We start from the raw sequence: 22,021 nt of genomic DNA, 5'->3' as shown, positions 1-22,021 counted from the left end.
GGGATGCAGCTAAAACAGTGCTGGCCGGGCGCAGTGGCTCAAGCCTGTAATCCCAGCACTTTGGGAGGCCGAGACGGGCGGATCACGAGGTCAGGAGATCGAGACCATCCTGGCGAACATGGTGAAACCCCGTCTCTACTAAAAATACAAAAAACTAGCCGGGCGAGGTGGCGGGCGCCTGTAGTCCCAGCTACTCCGGAGGCTGAGGCAGGAGAATGGCGTAAACCCGGGAGGCGGAGCTTGCAGTGAGCTGAGATCCGGCCACTGCACTCCAGCCTGGGCGACAGAGCCAGACTCTGTCTCAAAAAAAAAAAAAAAAAAAAACAAAAAACACAGTGCTTATAGGGAAATTTGTAACTGAAAACAGCTAAATTAAAAGAAAAAGATGTCTAAAAATATTTAATAGCCTATGATCTAAGTACTTTTATAATTTTTGGTATGAAAACCTAATCCATTTTGCATAGCTCAAATCTGAAATCAATGATTATAGCTTTTGTGTTAGACAACATTGAAAAAAATGATTGTATATCCTAGCTCAGTTAGATATAAGTATCCAGACCAACAAAAAAAGATTTAATATTTTAGAGGTTATAATGATAGAACAGGAAAATTCTTAATTATAAGAAAATTATTCTTCCTTAGGGAACAAGAAACTAAAACAACATCAGTTTACAGGCATTAAAGATATCTCCAACTCCCAAAGTACGATTTTACAGAAAGATAATTCAGATTCCCGCTTTAAACATTATACTCAGCATTGCTCAGCAATACTGAAATCTATAATTTCAGTTCTCAGAGGCAATGATCTTCCAACATTTTAGTTAATGTGCTATATAAAAAAATTTGAAAAACCGTGTATTTAACTTGCATATGCACTTGCATATGTCTACATTTTTAGCCATAACCCTAAATAACTTATTCATTATTTTTAGGAGATGAAAAATATTATATTTTATATCAAATTATATTATCACAAATGTAAGTATTATATATCATTATATTTATGAGATAAAATAGGATAAGGATTTACTGTAATAGGAATAAACATTTCATGTATTTTCATAAGATTCTAACTACTTTATTGACTAAAACACACCAGTAGAAATTATTTAAAATTTTTATCTGTGGATTATATTCAAATAACCCCAAATCTGGAAGTCTTAACAAATAGTCTAGTTGCATTAAAAATAACAACTTTCATTATTCTACTTAAGACTCTGTCAATTTAGTCTTAAGCAAGGGTCAAATACCCTGTGTCTAATGCAGAGCTTCACCCTGGCTGCAAATATGTGTATGACAAGCCAAGACAAGATTTTAGGAGCTTTGATTAATTCTTAAAGGAGTCTTTCCCTGAAGCAAAATACAATTTTCATGCCCGTATTAGGAGCCCTGAGGTTGTTATACACCAGTATGCATTCTATGTTAAGATTTCTGATGGGTGACAGGTTAACACTTTTTTATACATGGGAGATGAAACACTGTAAAAAGGGGATGGGAACTTTTATTTCCTTAAAATTCTCTGTGCAGGAGAACACTCAGACATATGCACATTCTAGTTTGAAGGCCATTGTTCTAAGTTGCATAGTCTCTAATTCTATTGAAAAAAAAGTAAAGCTTAACGCTATAATTTACTTAGAGTTTACCAAGTTAGAAGCTGGAAAAGTCTGCTGATAGATCCCAATTTCTATGCTTTTTTTGTTAAACCACCTTGTGACTAGAAAATGGACACCTGAGATGAGGAAACTTTGCCAAATGACTTTGGATTATCAGAAAGGATTTACTTTTCACAATGGGTACCAGGAGCCTGTATCAAGTGTATGTCAGAGATCACTTTATAATACTTCCCTCCTCTATGTGACAAAATCATTTTTGGTAATAGTCATGAAATCAAACAAATAATGAAAATGGCCTATGTATATTCAAGTCAATAAAAATATTTTTTAAAAAATACAAAAATAAGAAAAAGTAATTCATTAATACTTTTTGGACACTGACTTTTTTTTTTTTTTTTTTTTTTTTAAAGATTTTAAAATCTGTTCCAGTTGTGAAAGTAAAATAAAATCTCAGGACCCCCAACTCACTATGTCAAAGGGGAAAGTTAAGCTTGGGAACTGCGTCACACACAACCGCTTCCCATTTTGTTCCTAAACAGATAACCACAAAGATAGAAGGCATATACCTTCTCAGGGGCCCTCTATTACAATTTTCTCACAGGAAATATCCTGTGGGCCCCAAGATCCTTATCATAAAATGAAATTGTACTGAATTTCACCCTGAGAATGTAAATCAGCTTATCTTCACAGGTACAAGACAAAGATAGAACTAGAAGTCATCCCTCTACTCACCTGAGGCAAATGCATATTTGACTTGTTCCTCTACTCTATATTTATTTTATCCTATATAAAAATGAAGATTCACTGAGCACCAGACAAATACGTAGTTGACTATTCCACTACCCACTCCTTTCACAGGTAAAATGTAAATTCAGTGAAATTGATCAAAGCTTCAAAAGAATGCAACTGCTAGCCTCCATTATCTACCCTTCCCTTTTTGTTCTTACCTTTCTCCCCTACTGCCCACTCTTTCCGCTTTAAGTATTGTGTCCCCAAACCCTGTTTGGAAAAATCATGGATCACAGATATTTCTGTGATTTTGTTTCTTTTCCCCAGGCTCATCCTCAACCTTGCAAAATAAACCTCTAAAATGATTGGGGCTCCCCTCAGATATTTTCTTTAGTTTTACACAGAAATGAATAATAGCATTGTGTTTCCATTTTTTAGCCTTTCTTTATAAATATTTGTCAATGATTTCATCAAAATTAACTTTATCCATGTATTCATGTTCCATAGCACAGCCATATTAGTCTAGTTTTACCTGTAGTTGATTAAAGAATACTTATTAATTTTAATTTTGAAAAGTTTGTTTCACACAAAGCAATGGTTATACAGAAAGACAAACTCCTAAGAATACAATTGGCAGAAATTAATAAAAAGTCACATTTCACAAAAAATTCCAGAAATTTTAATAATATTTGTGACTTGGTTCTTTGCTATCAGTTCTAGTGCTTTTCAAATGTCCTTATGTCTGAAATTTTCACTAAAATATGTTTATCACAAAATTCATCAAAAATTTCTATTCATTTGGTAAAAACTTCAGAATTTTATTTTCTTCCACTAAAATCAGAAATAATAATTGGATGTAGTGACTACTGATGCTATTTGATCCATTGTTTATGAGAACTCATGTACTGGGTCTTCATGTTTATAATCACTGTGATTCTTTGTTTATTTCAAATTTGTTTGATGCAAGAAAAAATTGCTCAAGGATTTTTAACCAAAAGTAAAATCATTGCTTCTCATACAAATATAAAGACATATCAAAGGTTTCATTAGTTAATCAGAGAAAGGTAAGATGTTAAAATTTGCTCAAAGAAGAATACAAAAGGCAGACATTGTTCCTCATTTTCCTTCTCCATAAAATTAACTGCAAAATGTACAAGAAATGGGTCTGTTTTGGCAGGACTCAAATAAGACCTGAGTCAGGCATCAACTTGGATTTTAGATGAAAATTAATCATTTGGGTCACATAATTTGGGGAAGTACATTTAGAACCATCGATATACATAAGAAGGACAGGTTTAATAACTGGTTACCATATGTTAAATTGTTTAAACAAATTAATATATTTTTAGTGTTATTTTCTTCTACTAGGCTCTTTACCAGTTGTGTTAAATTAAAGAGTAAGGCAAATCCTAGATAAGCAAGGTTTTTGAAAGGAAAGCTTGGAAGAGTTTTGAAGTTCAAATTAAAATTGAAAATAAGCCAGATGCAGTGACTAATGCCTATAATCCCAGCACTTTGGGAGGCCAAGGTAGGCGGATTGCTTGAGCTCAGGAGTTCGAGACCAGGCTGGGCAACATGGTAAAACTCTGTCTCTAAAAAAAAAAATACAAAAATTAGCTGGGCATGGTGGTGCACACCTGTAGTCCCAACTACATGGGGGGCTAAAGTGGGAGGATTGTTTGAGCCCAGAAGGTCGAGGCTACAATGAACCATGTTCGTGCCTCTGCACTACAACCTGGGCAACCAAATTGAGACCTTGTCTCAAAAAATAAAATAAAATTGAAAATAAACTCAGTGCAAAACACTTTTGTTTTATGCAAAACAATATTTCTCACAAAAAAATTTTCTTCCTTGGCTTAATATGGTTAGGCTTTATTTATTAAATTTAATTAATCTATATAAATTACTCTCATGGTCTCAAATATTATTAGTATAATAAAAAAGCTTAAAAATATTTTAAGATGCCCTCCTATTTAACCTTTTTGTAGATTGTATTCATTCCTCCTATATGAATAGTAATTCCTTTACTTCTCTGCATAATGATTTTGAATATAATCCAATGAGTATGTATCAGGGAGTACTGGCTCTGACTGTGCAGGATTTCACAGTTGTAGGGCTTTGGAGCAGATTGCTGGGAACCTGTCCATCACTGGGAGTTGGAAACCTGTAGTAGCTTGGAGGTCCATCTCTCAATACAGGGTTTACACCATCCTTCTGCCAAATCTGTTGCTGATGTAAACTCTTAATTTCTTAATGATCCAAGAAATACTTTTGACCAAGAAAAGCAGGGTTATTAGATGTACTGTAGTTAGACAGAATACCACCATGACAGACGACCAATAGTGCCTTGGAACCAGGAAGTCTGAGGAGGATATTTACAGAGTTTTAGGACCTGGGCTAGCTTTGCAAGGATCAGAGCCAGTTTAGTAAGCTACAATATTAGATATTGACTATGAAAACAGTTTTTCATCACTTAAAGAGTATGTAATGTTGGCTTGAGGTTGTTTCTCCATTTTTGTGTTTTGTGTATGCCCTACCTTGACTGAGAAAGGATTTAATATAGCTTGAATTTGAAAGAAAAATTGTATGTATATATTGTGGGGGTCATGGGTGTTGGCCCCCTAAAGATATGCTGAAAAATCAGTGACATGAGGCAGATCGATTAATAAAAGAAAAGGCTTACAATGATATTTAATGTGTATATACATGAGCCGTCAGAATAAAGCCCAACATCCCAACCAGATACAGAGGCTTATTTATCATCATGAGATTACAGAAAGGATGTGGGCTCAGAACATTACTGAAAGCAGGTTTTAACAGCAAGACAGGTTATACAGGTTATAGTAGGGAGAAAGGAAGAGGCTTGTCTAGCAAACATGACCTTGTTATATAGATGATGACTTCTTCAGAGAGACAAGATGGCAAATGTTTCTTTTTAGACTTTTAAAGGTGTCAGAATCTCAATATTTCCTATACCTAGCAAATGCCTAGCAAGAGGAGGCCCGACTGCATTAATGGACGTTTTCTACAGATGCAAATTTTCCACATAAAAGACAGCTTTGCAACGTTACTTCCGTTAGCTGACCCTGCAGCAGCCATTTCAAAATATGTCAAAAAATATATTTTAGAGTAAATATTTTTATTTTCTTCTCTCTTTATATGTACATATATACACACATATAGATATATATATTTATATATTAAATAAGATACATAATATAAAGGAAAATAGAAATAAAATCAGGGATACAAAAGAGGTTCAGGTGTAACATACGAACCACATATCCCATATACTTACCAAGAGTGGAATATACATTCCGTTCTATGCTTTCAGCAGTCAATTTAAAGAGAGAACATTTGTTCAGTTTCAAAATTTATAATATCCAAAATATGAAAGTCCTGATCATGTTTGTAAAGGAATGGAAGGCATGCAAATAAAGAACCATATGGAATGAAAAACAAAATTGCCCCACAAGATAAGAGAATTAGAAAGTGATACAGTCGTTAAGTTAAATAGATTACTTCTGCTTTGGTGGCCAGAATGAATCATTTATTTAATAAGTGCTTACCTTACACTCACTATATTCCAGGCAGCTATCTAAAAATTTTAAGAAGAACAATTAATGTAATCATTAAAACAACACTTTGAGGTAGGTTATATTAATATATACAGATTTTACAAGAGAGGAAACTTAAGTCACAGGGAAATGAAAAAAGTTAGCTAAGTCATAGCATTAAACTACTGTAACAATTAGAACCTAGCTGGAGAAACAGGATCACCATGAATGACAGAATAAAGGGCTTTTTTCTAGGGATTAAGCCCCACTTTGTTGCAGGAGCTGGTTAAGCAGTCTTCGTACAGTCTTTCGCCTGTTCCTAGTTCTGGGGCTGAAGTAAGCAGGGCTAGCAGGAAGGGAAAATGGATATGAAGTTGGGGAAACAAATACAAGCTCAAAATGTAGGTCTCTTTTTCACTACCTCCAATCTTGATGGTGTGAATGACCTGCAGGATAGTTGTCATCTTTACCAGGTTGCACTCTTACCTAACCCAGTATTTGAAGAAGCTGAAGGAAGAGGTCACAAAGGAGCTGGAGGAGCTGTGGTCCCGGCTGCTGCCCAATACCAGCAAGTTGAGTCAGCAGATGGATTGCAGTGTGGGTGAGCTACCACAGCTCCTGCACGACAGTGAAATTCATATATATACAAGGATGGGAATGCTGGGAAATGCAGTTCTAATTTAGCTAAGCTGACACAGGACAAGGCCACACACAGGAAATCTGGCTCCTAAATGCATTTTTAACAACTATACATTCCCACCTCTTCCTTTAAATTGAATCTTGAAGATCCATTAGGTGTAATCCAGATCAAGGTCTGGGGTATATTCTAGGTAAACGAAACTACATGTGCAAATAAAAGATTAATTGCACAATGGGTCAAAGACTTCTTAGGAATCAAATTTTGCTTAAATGTCTTGCAAATGAGGGAGAGTGTAGGAGATAAGAAGAAGCTAATAGAATCCAGATGTTGGTATCTCTCTTCTAGATAATTATACGTTTTCATTATTCTAACTATGGCCTTCATTCCTGCTAATAGGTTCCAAACAGATGCTGTAGCCAAATTTGGTGTTATTTTTTTCTTATGGCACATTGTATCCAAAGTCCTCCATCTTCGAAAAATTACTGCCAATTCCACTGGCTCTACAGAGGCTACTGATTTTTCTGCAAGTCACCAAAACTTCAGCATTGCAGAGTTTATCAGGAACAAAGGTTTTTATCTTGACAACAGCACTTTGTTGGACTGTGATTTTTTTGGAAAGCCATGTAGCCCAAAGGTAACGATTTTCTATTCTTCAAATATAATCAAAGTGATAAGTTCCTTTACTACACTGTTTCACATTGAGCTCCCACGGCATTTACTCCCATGGTGAATCAATCCAAATTTCCTTACAGATTCTATTTCATTAGCTCAGCCTTATGATATTGGGGGTATGGAATACACATGAGACAAATGTCCTCTTTCAAGCAGTTAGATAAGGAAAGATAGAAAAGAGAAAACTTGATTGCCTTTCTTGTAGTATAGTCTTTCCAAAAGAAAAACAATTTAACACAAGAGGATATTTTAAGTTTTTCCATTCATCAACAAACAACCTATTCCAACATAGTATTTTTATAATCACCAAATATCCATCACTCTGCTTATATGCTTATGGTATTGCATTAGAGACTATAGAAAATAAGAGGATCCCAGCGTTTAACTATGAAAAATTTATGTATTATTATTATATATTATATATAATAATAACTATTATATATTATATAATATACACTCATAACAAATAGAAAACAAATACATAACAAATACAAAATCCTGTTATTGTTTGTAAATTTAATCTACATTTAAGATAAAGTACTAGATATATCTGCAATCTATTAATAAATAACTACATAGGCAATTTGATGCCATATTTCCTGTATCAGCAATTTCGTAGCCTGTGTTGTTAGAGGAGTCTAAGTAAACACAAATTCTTGGTTCTTGGATACAATTTCTTATGTTTTTGGTAGATCACCTTAGCACACAGTAAGCAGAAAAAAATGCCTGAGAGACATTTCACAGAGATGAGTTTCTGACCTAAACTCTTAACTTGGAAAGTAAGCTCTCTTATGCTGTTTTTATTCACCGACATGTTTAACTCACTACCAAGAAATTTCTTGTTAGAGAAATTTTTCAGTTGCATATTACAGAAACCCATTTCTGTTCTAGTAAACTGAAGACTAAAAGTAATGAGTTGGCTTAATTAAGCGGGAACTCCAACAGTAGGTCTGGCTTCAGAAAAATGCTGAACCAATAGTCTCCAAGACTATCTTTAAGATTCTGACTTTGTTTCCATCTCATAATTCTGATTGGCTTCTTTCTGTGTGAGTTCTCCCCATCTCACCAAAATGGCTGCTGACTGCCCCTAGACTTTCATTATCAGAGTTTAGCACTCCAGTATCCACTTAATAATCTCACCAAAGACTCTGATTAGCTCTACTTGGGACACATATCAATTCTTGAACCAATCACTGAGGCAAGAAGGTGAGGTTTAAGCCTGGCCCAGCTTGTGTCCCATGCACACCTCTGTAGTGGCTGGAAAAAGAGGGTCAAAGGAGCAGGGTCATATGATTGACTGCCACGCTGTGACCATACAGCTCACAGAAGGCGTAGCTCCTCCAAGAAAGGATGCTGTAGTAGTGCTCCACAGGTTAAAAACACATTTCCATACATCTTCAGGAAAATATAAAAAAAGTAATTTTTAAAAATGTTTTAAATACATGCTTAATTTTATATAAAAATATCTCCTTTAAATAATCACATGCAAGTTGACAAATGTATATTACCAAAAGAAAACTATCATTGAAAACACATATAAATCAGACTATTCTCTCTGATACTTCTGCAGTCTTGTTAGATATTTGTGCTTTTAAAAAAAAAAGTTATAGCAAACTTCAGAGGTGACAAAAATATCAAATTGATGATTTTTTTTGGTTCATTTACATATTGGAGGATTTTGGACATGTCTTCACTGAATATGGAAATTGTTTTACTTTTAATCATGGTGAAACTATCCAAGCAAAGAGAAAAGTGAGTGTCTCTGGAAGAGGCTTGAGCTTGCTCTTCAGTGTGAATCAGGTACTGAATTTTCTCCAGGTTCAAGACAAATAAGAATGGGTGGGGGTTCCAAAAATTTGATCAGACTATTGGTCCATATCAGATAGCTCCCACATATTGGATATTATTTCAGTTTTTGTTAATTTAGTCTAGACTCCTATGGATTTTATATAACTATTGGCTTAGAAATTAAACAGGCAAAATTTTGAGGCATAAACTGGAGATTTTTATTGACTTAAATTATTGACTCCAGGGAATGTTCATGCCACAAAATAATGAAACCCAGAGATTCTAAGTTGCAATGTATGTAGCTATTTTAAGAGAACTCTTTGCATTTAACAATAATTTTAGAAATATGTTATTGTAAATATGACAACATGTTTTAGAAAGAAACTTTACATACACATTTAACAAACTATATGATGTACATCTGGAAAAGTGATGGAAAACATCCTGGTTATATAAGGAATATTATGTAAATAGATTTTGTCCAAGCCCAGCTTTTGGAAAGTTGTAATTGACCTAATAAGTTCTAAGTGTTTAGCTCTGGGAGGCAGATGTTCAAACACCTAAGAAATGCAGTGGTGTTTTCTTCAAGGTTTCCTGGTATAGCTCCCACCCAAGATTAGTTAATTCTAACCTTTTGTCTTACATAACCACTTCTAGTATTACACATTTAAAGGCATTCTACTTCATTATGATGGTTTTAGAAAAGAGGATTCTAAAATGCTGATAGATTAAGTATCCAAAAATCATACAATTAATGACAAAGATGAAAAAAAACTTGGTGTTCCTGCATTCAGCTCCCAATCCAAGTGAATCATGCCATTGGCTACTTTTAAAGAATTTCCAGTAATGTACTCTTCATAGCTTCCTTTTGTATCCCATTCAAGATATTTTTCTTTATATCCAAATATAACACTGCAAACTTTAATGCATGTACCTACCTATACTTATAATGTATTTGATTAATACTTTTGAGTCATTCAAATATTAGCCATAAGGTCAGTTAGAACATTATATTATCAATTTTTACAAACTAGAATTTTCCAAGTATTTTTAGAATGCAATGAAAATCTACAAATTCAACGCAACGTTCCATAAGTAAATAACATTGAGATATTTCTCCAGACTAGATAGTTAAATGTTTCTTAGAGGGTTACAAAAGGGCCAGGAGAAATAGAGTTTTGAATTACAAATAGAATATTTAGTATGTTTATTATATGTAATTACATATGCAGTTGACTCATTCATAGACTATATTCTTTATACTCTTAAGCCTGTTCCTTCTCCTTATAACCTAAAATTACAACTAATGACAAAGTCACCAGAAGTTTAATCTTAAATTTCTTCATCTGACCTAAGATTTATTAAAAAGAACATTAGTGTTAAAGAAATAGTGTAAATCTTCACTTTTGATTTGAATTTTACATAAAGGCAGGGATTTTAATTGCAAAATGAAGAGGGCCAAATGATTTTCTAAGCAAATGAGTCAAAGAAAGCAGCCAAGAAGGAAGCAACTAAAAGGCAACTAGGTGAAGATAAGGCCAGAGGAAACAAGATCATTAACAGTAATTGTAAATACTTACCTGCACCTATCTAAGATGAAATGTGATCCGCGGAAACCTATAGAGGTCTTGAGCAATGATTATCAATCGAGAAAAACGATGAGACAAGTCTCAATCATTTTAGGAGGTTTATTTGCCAAAGCTAAGAACAGGCACCAGTGACATAGCCTCAGGAAGTTCTGAGGTAGTCCAAGGTAGTCAGGGCACAGCTTGATTTTATACATTTTAGGAAGACATGAGACATCAATTATATCTAAGATGTACATTGGTTCCATCCAGAGAGGTGGGGACAACTCGAAGCAGAGAAGAGGCTTCAAGATCATAGGTAGGTAAGAGACAAATGGTTGCATTTTTTTTTTTGAGTTTCTGATTGGCTTTTCCAAAGGAGGCAATCAGACTAAGCATCTGTCTCAGTGAGCAAAGGAATACCTTTGAATAGAATGGGAGGCAGCTCTCAGTTTCAAGGGTCCCAAGATAATCTCCTTTCCCATTCCCCCACTCCCTTTAAAAAAAATCTTCAGGAGAAAGCATTTTAGGAGAACATGAGTCACTGGTCTCAGTTTTCATCTGATTTTCTCATGGTTAGGATGGTTTATGACTAGATGGGTAGGTCTCAACAGTTTATTTTTAGAAGATTGCAAAGTCTCATGTTCTATGAAGAGAAAATAGGGGGAGGAAGGGAGAAAAACAACAACAAACAAAAGAACAATCCTGGAAAAATTCATATAGTCCACATTACTTTGAAGTCTGTACATCAGTAGATAGGTATGAAAAGTGGCTATGTATGTAAATAGATTGCTGTTACTTTCTTCTAAAGTTTAAGTTGACAGGCTTCAGTTTGCAGGATGTTAAGAAAGCACAGCTTAGTTTTCAGGGACTCCAAATTAGGAAAAATGGGGGAAAAAAAGAAAAAAATTGAAAATGCTATTTTGATGGCTTGTAGCCAAGAAAAATTATTTGGTCCAAACTGTAGAAAACAATAAAAACTGAAAAACACTGGGCAAGACTAGAATCTAACAACAGGTGTACTATAGTTTTGGAAACATAATTTTTCTCTCTTCTCTAATCCTAAAGGATTAATTAGGACATAAAGTTTCACATTTTTGCTAAAGACAAATCATGTTAGGACTAGTTTATTTTATTTTGCCAAATTATTTGTATACAGTTCAGCAAGAATAGTTATTTTTTACATAGGCTTTTAAATTGCCTTTGGTGGAAATTTGTTCCATAGAAGGAATCTCAGATAAGACTTTTCAAAAGCCGAGTCCAGCCATGGATTTTTGCCATCAAGTAACTATGAGTTGGGTGAATTTCCTCTCCACTTGAGGTTCCAAGATAAACCTGGAGCTTCTGGGCCTGTCAGAAAGTGACATTCTTTACTTACCACAGGTCAGAAACCCTGTACAGAGACTCTGTACACAAAATATGAGGTCAGTTTTTCCAAGGACATTATTGGTTTCATAAGCCAAGTTTGAGTCCTTAAAGGAAAGCACACCATTCTAGTAAAAGCCTTGGTAAAATAACCAGTTTCCCCAATTGTGTCCTGTTACAAATGAAAACAGATTCTTATTGCACTTATGCAAATAACTGTATCACCACAAGTTAAGAATACTCACAAATAGTTTCCAAATTCTGGAGAAATCAGGCAGAGAGAATTAACTATGCTCCACATTTTGTTCATAGGAGTATACTAAATTGTTAAAAGCTGTCAGTAGCTCAAAATAAAAGTTTTAAGACTCTGAAAAACAAAACAAGGGATCAGCAAACATTTTAAGTAAAAAGTCAAAAAGATTATTTGAGTCCATGCAGTTCATTCCTGTTCTGCTTAATACTCATGAACATTTTAGCTCTCCATGAGTACTGAAAGTTTTTCCTCTTTTCTAGTGTTACAACCTCCAAAGTTATCAGAAACCTGCATTTAAGGGCACCTGTTAGAGTTTTATAGCTGATTATAAAAACACCTTCTAACAAGGACCAAAACATGAGAACAATTGTCCTTGGATGAAAAAAGTTTCTAGAGCAGACATAGTCAAAGACACAATTGACAAGGAAATTTGTTACCTTGGTGGTACACAATAGTTTTAGCATAACGATTATGATTATTATTGATAATGTACACTAAGTCATATCAGAATTACAGGCCTTTCCATTAATTCTGGAACACATACCAATAACATTTGTATACAGCCCAATGAAAACTAAACACAATTTCATATTTGACAATGCTTCCTGTGTAATTTTTATACCAAGTAAGCCAAATTATGTCATTTTTGGACTTTAGGGAAACTAATATCTTAAAGGATTAATTAGGTCAGAAAAAGACATTTATTATTTGATTTTAGAAAGATCATCAAATATCAAAAGTTTAAAACACTTGATATTATGAAATAGGATTACAGGTCATTGTAAAGTCATTCATTTAACCAAAGTGGTAACTCAAGAATTTTTTTTAAAAAAAGAAAAAAGCTTCATTCTTTGAGAGAGGAGACTTAATTTTCCAAACAAGAAGCCTTAATAAAAACAACATGAAGCCATTAAATTTGTTTTTCAAAATTTTGTAAACAATCTATAAAATTTAATCTTGACCATAAAATATAACTTCCATAAGCCTTTTATAACTTTTATGATCTTTATTAAGTAGTTAGTTAATGCTTCAAGAAAACCTTGTTAATCTGACACAGGAGTCAATATGCTGATCTCGAATCATTGTGCCTTTGATGTTCATGATTAATTTATAGAGAAACTGAACTTATTTTGTCTCTTAATGTCACCCATTGCAATCTCACATGCCCACTTCTTTCTCAATAGGCACATGACCTTGAGGAGTTGAATGGCTTTAATTTCTGGCCCTATGTCTCAAAAATGCATTTTATTTATTTATTTATTTATTTATTTTTTATTGAGACAGAGTTTCACTCTGTCACCCAAACTGGAGTGCTGGAGTGCAGTGACATGATCTTGGCTCACTGCAGCTTCTGCTAAATGGGTTCAAGTGATTCTCGTGCCTCAGCCTCCCAAGTAGCTGGGACTACAGGCATGCACCACCATGCTCAGCTAATTTTTTGTGTTTTTGGTAGAGATGAGGCTTCACCATGTTGGCCAGGCTGGTCTGGAACTCCTGACCTCAGGTGAACCACCTGCTCAGCCTCCCAAGGTGCTGGAATTACAGGTGTAAGTTCCTGTGCTGGCCAGGAATGCATTTTATTTTGATTGGAGTCTGCTATGGGGCCTGAAGATGAGGCTTTAATTGCTGTTAGTGTTTAAGATTTAGTAGGGCTTGGTGTCCTTTTTAGACCCTGGAGTCAAAGCCCTGTAACTTAATGTCACAAGGACTATAAAAGCACATGCAGGAAGATACATGGATGTAATAACCTTAATTAAAAAAAAAAAATTATCTCAGTGCTTTTCCTAAGCAAACCAAAACTTAATAATAATGTGACAACTTGATCATATTAAAGTTTTTGGTTTTTTAAAAATTAAATCTTTATTGTGATTTCCACTGACTATTAATGACATGCTTGGACTTTCTGGCTTGTCCTGAACACCTCTCTTTTCTTAAACAACCGGTCATTTTATTTTAGGACTAAATTTACCATATTATTTCTCTTTAAGCTGTCTTACCACAAAAAAACCTCTTTATTTTTATAACATTTTTTACATCCCTTTTTGTTTCCTTGTTCTTTTTAAATTGTGTTATACATAACCTTTAGATAAGCTTTGAATTAGACAAGATTTGTTTATCTTTATTTAAAAAGGACACAATTTTTTTTAGCAAGACTTTTTCTATAATATATATTTATTGGAAAATACCTATGTAATGACATATCTATTATTAAATTAACATAACTTTATATTCTACACTATGATAACTTTTCTACAAGTATTTATCCCTTACCTATTTTATTTTAATTGTTCACCTAGATTATTTATGAAAACTGCAATAGTCATGATTTAAAGTTATGAAACTGCCATTGCAAAAATATAACTGAGGCAGTATAAAAGATATGACCTAACTTACTGCATCTTGCTTCTAACCTCCAAGCTGTCCTTGTTCATTCCTGGACTTTGGGAGGAACTTAGTTTATTGTTTAACTTTGAAACAAAGACAATAGCAGTTCTTTCCACAACAAACCTCCTTACTGCCTGTGGAATAGGCTGCCTAAAGTTACAAGATTGGAAGTTATGGTAATCTTAGAAAATTTAAGCTGCAGCTATTTTCATTAAACCAACATCAATATCTTATTTATTAAAAACTGCATAAGCAACAATCATTCTGTTTGGGGCTAAGTTTATAGTTTTGTAACCTCTCTGCCAAATTTTGACATTTTATAGTGTTTGGCAGGGATAAGTTGAAATTGCCTGATTAATAAATATAAACAAAAAAAGTATGCTGGCAATTCTTAAGACATTTCTGATATTACTTTACCAGTCATTTTAAAGCTAGTTTTTTTTTTAATTAAAGATTTTACTTAAGTTACATAAACTTGAAAAATAATTCGACTAGTCTTTTCTTTTTTCCTGATAAAATATTTGATTTAAACACTTTTATTTTTCTTTAAGCCAATTAATTAGAGCCGTTTTATATGTTTTCTGTAGTGAAACACTGTGTACATGACATACAAATACATAGACATGTTAGGTATGCCAATAAAGGTACATTTTATAGATTCATAAAGACCCTTTTATTATTTTTTTTCCTATCTTAGACTTTCAGATTCTTGATAACCTGTTTTGCAACCCTAGGCAGTTGTTAGCTAAATAGCCTTAAATTTGCTTATTAAATGAAACAACTCAGTTGAAAATAAAATAGCAAACTTTATATCATAAAGTACAGAAAGAAAAAGTCTGTTGGTGCTAGAGGGAGATGCTTTTAATTTTCTTTGAGCCAAATCTAACCTAAACTTATAGAACTCTACCATAGTATTGTATAAGGAGACCAGTTTTATTTAGATAGGGACTACCTATATTTTAACTGGATCTCTAAGCTCTGAGCAGAGCTCACATTGAATCCTGGGTCTCCAAAAAAAGGTAGAATTATTTTGAGGTTAGACCATGTGATGTTTTCACAGTGCACTTATTGTTTTTTAACAAAGACATTTCTGAGTGTCTAAATTACACTCTTCCTTAAAAACCCAAGAGTAGCCTCTGTTGCAATAACTATTTTAGTCAAAAGGTCAGATGAAAACAGAATTCAGTCAACTGAAGGAAAAAAAACAAAAACAAAAAAAAACTTTTGCTAAAAAAAATAGACAAAGTCTTAGGAGAGAAAAACAAAAAAACCCAAAAACCTGAAGGCCTTTTAAATACAAACATGCACCCATGCACACATACACACACACATCTTGGATGTTAACGTTTTAATTAAGTTGACTTTGAACCATTGAGTTCCTTTAAAAAAATTCTTTTTAGATCTCATTACCATATTTCAGCTAGAACAAAATGCTGCTATTTCAGAAGTACAGCCATTGCTCTTTCAGTTTGGTCTGGTTGATAAAAAGGTGACTTTGTTATGTAAATAAAGCCCCTTTAGTAGTCAAAATCAAAAATCTTTCCTTTTTTTTTTTTTTTTCCTTTTGATTACTATTTTCTTTCCACTTCAGAGGCCTTGTTCTGCATAATTTAGAGTTCCCCTTTGGATTTAACCAAGTTGGGACATGCATTGGACCCAAAATGAGGTGCTAACAGACCTAGCTTTTCAGGGCTGTTACCCCCTGAACCAGATTGGTCCTCTTGTGTTGCAGCTCCCTGGCACAGTGTGTCAGGGGCTCGAGATGCAGGAGGGGTCCGCTCCTACTATGCACCTGCCAGCTGAGATTAGACCCTAAATATATTCTTCTAAGGGGGATACTTATTTAGAGCCACTACATATTTTAGAGAGCATTCTTCCCAGACACCCCCATGTGATTCTCAGTCACCTGAGAATGCCCCAAAAGGCTTAGGGAAGCAAGGTGCTCTATTTCTTTGGAGTGGAAAATTCCATACTCATGAGTTAGGGAATTCTGAGTTGGTCAAATCCAATGAGAGAAAGAACCAAAACACATACACGAACCCAACAAGACAGAAACAAACAACAAAACAGTTAAGCAAAACTAACAATGATCACACAAATTATATGATTTCTGAGCGCTCTAAGTTTAAGCAGAAATTAATACCAGCTGGTTGTTAATGCTAACTTTAGTTCTTTAAAAAGAATTTGCAAGAAAGAATCCCAAACCAGTTTTCTCACCTAGTGATGGGGACCAAGCTGAAAACTGCTCTCTGCCGATGCAGAAGCAGACAGGTTCACCTTCCTTGATGGAAGCGAGTGGAAATTTCCACAACAAAAGGAGTTTTTTTTTTTTTTTTTTTTTTTTGAACAGCGAATGAACCTCAGACCCCCAAATGAAAAACAATGGATGATCAGGGATCCCTAGAGGAAAGAATTCCTGGACTTCAGCAATCATCCTATTGGTTTGGGCTATAAGGTGCCCAAGCTGGTATCAAGCACCCATAGGCTAGCTGCTGCGGGCCAGGTTGCCTTCACTCAGGATCCCTTTGTGGTTACCAGACGTCAATCAAGAAAAATAATGAGACAAGCCTCAATTATTTCAGGACTGCCCTGAGTAGACCCCAGCTTGAAGGGACCCAAGATATTTTCCTTTCACAGATTCAACTACTAAAGTATGTCTTAGATGTTTAATTTTCACACACTTTAGACAAAAAGAGGTTGAAATATAACATAAAATATTTAGGATTAGTCAAATGCTATCATGAGATGATAAAACGAAATCCTAAACTTGTATAGAACTGATATAGTCAATTTGCAATTTGGGCAAAAACATATTTTTGTTTCAGGAGGCATTCACTGATAACCCAGACCTTGGTTTCGTTGATGCTGGGATCATCTTTGCTATCCATTCACCAAAGACGGTGCCACAGTTTGATGGGTTAGGCTTGTTGTCACCTGTGGGAATGCACACAAGGGTAACCATCCGCCAAGTGAAGGTAAATACTGCAGAGAAGTCGAGTCTGAGGAAATTAGGTGGGGTAGTGAATGTATCAAACACATAAGTAATGCTTTTCACTAGAAATTCCTTTCTCCCATGCCTGTAAAGCACCATTAGAATTCCAAAATTTCATTTCAGATTCTTTTCCTTTATCTGAAGGTACATGATTAGTGGAAACAGAAACTATATAAGTGGGCTGGGCGTGGTGGCTCAAGCCTGTAATCCCAGCACTTTAGGAGGCCGAGACGGGCGGATCACGAGGTCAGGAGATGGAGACCATCCTGGCTAACACAGTGAAACCCCGTCTCTACTAAAAAATACAAAAAACTAACCTGGTGAGGTGGTGGGCGCCTGTAGTCCCAGCTACTTGGGAGGCTGAGGCAGGAGAATGGTGTAAACCCGGGAGGCGGAGCTTGCAGTGAGCTGAGATCCGGCCACTGCACTCCAGCCTGGGCAACAGAGCAAGATTCCGTCTCAAAAAAAAAAAAAAAAAAAAAAAAAAAAGAAAAGAAACTATATAAGTTAAAGCTGGAAAGCCTATCAAATCCAAAGTAACTTTACATTTCATTAGAAATGGAAAGGGTCGTTAAGTATAAAAAGGTACCTAAGTTGCTGAGCCATGATTCTTCAATGAGACTATCTGGGAAGGAGAAAATTAGTGGGAAAAGCAGGAATCTTGGAGTCAGGCTGGTCTGGTAGGTTTCTGTTTGCCAGCCACTTACTTGCTCAGTAACTTTCTTTAATTAGCTTCCTGAATTTGCATCTCCTTTCTGTACAAATGGGACAGGGGTAATATTTTCCTTTCATAGTAAGGAAGTTTAAGTGAAGTACTGCAAAGAAAGCACTTATCATTGATAGACACAAGAGACAGCCAACGGCCCCTGGTGAAATTCCACCTTCAAGTCTAAAACAGTCTGAAGGCTGAAAAACTAGACTGCTTGTCTCAGATGAAGTCTGCCCTTTCTCACCTGATTCTTTCTGAAAAATGCCCACCTGCACATTGGGAGGAAGGGGTGGAGCCTTGGGAAGTTTACATTGTTTGCAGTGGGGAGGAGTCTGGCCTCTCCTGTATCTGTGTGGTGACCTGAGATTCAATCTGTGAGGTGGGAAACCTACCAGCAAGACTCTCTCTCACTTAGCTGAGAGTCATTTTTTTTTTTTTTTCCTTTTTACCCAATAAATTCCATTTCCTTACCCTTCTATGTGTCTGCGAGCCTCATGTCTCCTGGTCATGTGACAAGAGCTCAGTTTTAGCTGAACTAAGGAGAAAGCTCTGCAACACCATGTTGCCTGGCACATAATAGTTGCTTCTTAAAGGATCTTTTTAAAGTGTGATTTTGGTTGCTGTTTTGTAGGTGAGCTGATTACTACACTAATATAACATTTACGTAACTGATCTTTTTTTCCTTATATGAGTTGATTTTTAGAATACTCAGTGTGTCTGACTTTATTAATTCACATTTGGGATATATGTTTAAGGATCACTATTATACTTAGCTTCAGGGAATTTCAGGTCAATAGAGTAGGCAAAATAGATAAATGTAACCAATTTTGGTTTTGGAAATCAAAGAGCTCTGAGAGTAAAGTAAAAATGTGTATCAGCTTCTTGATGGAAAATTGATGTAAATGAATCTCCTGAACCAAGTATTTATCTTATCTTAAGACAGTTCATCAAGAATACCCTTGGGGAGAATGCAATCCTAACATCAAGCTGCAGAATTTTAGCAACTACAGCACTTCCGGTTGCTTGAAGGAATGCAAAGCCCAGCACATAAAAAAGCAATGTGGATGTGTGCCTTTTCTTCTTCCTGGTAAATAAAGACTAACTGCCCCCTTACTTAACTAGACAGTTAAGTGTTTCTTACAGGGTTACAAAAGGTCTGGGAGGAATAGAGTATTGAAATACAAATGGAATATTAAGTATTATTAAATGTAATTACAGATGCTGCTAACCCATTCACAGAAAATTATTACATTCTTAAGCCTGTTCCTTCTCTTTGCAGCCTAAAATGACAACTAGTGACAAAGTCATCAGAAGTTCAGTCCTAAATTTCTTTGAATTTTATGTTTATATTTACTTAATTTGAAACATAGCAAATCAACATGTCACTAAATTGTTTTCCACTCTTATGAAATTCTACACTGGAAAATTATCCACTTGCCAAGTACAACTTCGACTGACAAGTTTTACATTATAAAATCATAGCAGAGATTTCTGGAAAAGAAAATTGTGTTATCAGGGTGGGGCCCCAATACTTACTCCCAAAGGCTAAAATTTGATGGTCTCAAATATCTAAAACAGCACACCAAGTTTTTCTAATTTTGAAAGAAAAATTAGATCATGGATATGTCTTACCAAGCCTGAAGATTTCACTGTTGCAAAGTTGTTTCCTTTGTGACTGTAAACTTACCTTCCGGGGCCTCCTTTTCATACAATTTGCAACTTTTCCAGAACCATGGGTGAGAGGCAAGCATTCAAGGAAGCAATCGAGCAGGGTGAATAAGAGCCAGATCTCAACCAGGCCGCTCATGCCAGCTCCACAATTTCTCCCCTAGGTGATCTTGAACAAGTGACCTAACCTCTCTACTCTGCTGTCAAATGGAGGAGAGGATAATAATTCCATCTTATAGGGTTGCTGTAAGAATGAAAGGGGTATGTAAGTGGTTCAAATAGTGCCTGGCACAGAATACAGTCTATATAAATGTCAGATATTTTTATTCAGGTCTCTTACATCCCCCTCCCACAGCATATCTAGAAAGATATATTGTAACACAATCTACCTGCCAAAATATTGTAACTGCCCAACAGCCTCACCTTGACTGCTGCCTAGACAGAACTGATTTATCAAGACAAAGGAATTGCAACAGAGAAAAACTAATTCATGCAGAGCTGCTGTGCGGGAGGCGTTTTATTATGACTCAAATCAGTCTCCCTGAGTATTCTGAGATCAGAGTTTTAAGGACAATTTGGTGGGAAGGGGACCAGTGAACCAGTGAATCAGGGATTCTGATTGGTCAGATCAGAGGTGAAATGATATGGAGTTGAAGCTGTCTTTTTGCGCTGAGTCAATTTCTGGGTAGGGGTCACAGAACCAGATGGGCCAGATTTTTTATCTGAGTGGTTCCAGCTGATCATTGGAGGCCGGGTCTGCAACATATCTCAAGCACTGATCTTAGCTTTTACAATAGTAATGCTATCACTAGAAGCAATTTGGGGAGGTTTAGAATCTTTCACCCTCCAGCTGCATGACCCCTAAACATAATTTCTAATCTTGTGACTAATTTGTTAGCACTACAAAGGCAGGCTAGTCCCCAGGCAGGAAGGGGGTTTGTTTTGGGAAAGCGCTGTTATTGTCTGTTTCAGAGCTAAACCATAAAAAATTAAGTTCCTCCCAAAGTTAGTTCAGCTAACGCCCAAGAATGAACAAGGGCAGGTTGGAGGTTAGAAACAAGATGGAGTCAGTTACGTCAAATCTCTTTCACTGTAATCATTGTTTGAGATATAAATTTTGCAAACGAGGTTTCATTATTTTTCAGAGGTTTCCAGAATCGTCACATCCTTCTTTCTAGTATCCAGATTATTGATCTCTGGCCCCTCCAAAAACTGCTGTTCTATGTAAAACTGCTAGCTCTGGCTTTGATTTCTCCTTCCTAATTTACTGGCAAAGTTACTGGAAAGAAGTCTGAATTGTTTCATGCAGAATAAGGTTTACAATTTTAAAATTTATTATTATTAAACAAAAGCCTACTGGCTAATGTGGACCAGAAACTAGGCAAGGTGCTATATAACACACAAAGAATGATATCTGCATGATCTTTAAGATATATATCAAATGCATTCAGGAATATGATCTTATTTGGTTAGATTCTCACACATACCTTTAAGTCTACTGATATATGAATAAATGGAAGATTCTAAACGTTAAATGAATTGACTGAGGTAATTCCACTAACAATTTGAGGAAGCAATCTCCAAAATAGCTTTTCAGATATTGGTTATTTCCAAAATTTCATTGCTCTTTTTTGTTTGTTTGTTTTTCTTTTCGTTTTCTTTTTTGTGTTCCATCTACCATCTTTTTTTTTTTTCTGAATTGTTCTTTATAATGGAAGAAATATTATTGCCAGAGCAAGAAATAATTCAGAAAAATGAGACTTTTTCCTAACTCAGTGTTGGAGGTAGATTTTTTTTACTTATTTTATTTTATTCATAAAGAGCACTTCCCTATAGTTAGTCAAACATTCCACAAATAGTCCACACATTGGGAGTGGACAATCTCGTTTGGTTATTTTCAAGATTATTGACTAAACATTGTGGCTAACTGTTGAGCCACATAGGCTATAGCAATAGACAAATATTGTGTTAAGGCTAAGTGACTAAGGCTTTAGAATCAGCCCTAGGAGTAAACCCAGCTCTGATACATAGTGATTTTACTACATATCTGACAATCTGACAATCTATAGTAGGTGCTTAACAAAT

The 22,021-nt window shown here is 35.2% G+C and overlaps 1 protein-coding gene across 1 annotated transcript in view; it reads left to right on the top strand.

Annotated features, from left to right (window-relative positions):
• ASIC5 (acid sensing ion channel subunit family member 5) overlaps positions 1–22,021 on the top strand; it is a 37,054-nt gene that overhangs the window by 5,346 nt on the left and 9,687 nt on the right. The window contains exons 3-6 of the mRNA XM_008000085.3: positions 6,936–7,173; positions 8,886–9,011; positions 17,393–17,542; positions 19,208–19,355. Of these exons, the coding sequence (XP_007998276.3) occupies positions 6,936–7,173; positions 8,886–9,011; positions 17,393–17,542; positions 19,208–19,355 (662 nt within the window). The remainder of the gene's footprint in view (positions 1–6,935; positions 7,174–8,885; positions 9,012–17,392; positions 17,543–19,207; positions 19,356–22,021) is intronic.

This window comes from Chlorocebus sabaeus, chromosome 7, assembly GCF_047675955.1.
Source record: "Chlorocebus sabaeus isolate Y175 chromosome 7, mChlSab1.0.hap1, whole genome shotgun sequence".
Taxonomy (NCBI): Eukaryota; Metazoa; Chordata; class Mammalia; order Primates; family Cercopithecidae; genus Chlorocebus; species Chlorocebus sabaeus.
Note: the sequence above shows the minus strand (reverse complement) of the source record. Positions and strands in the feature narration are given on the sequence as shown.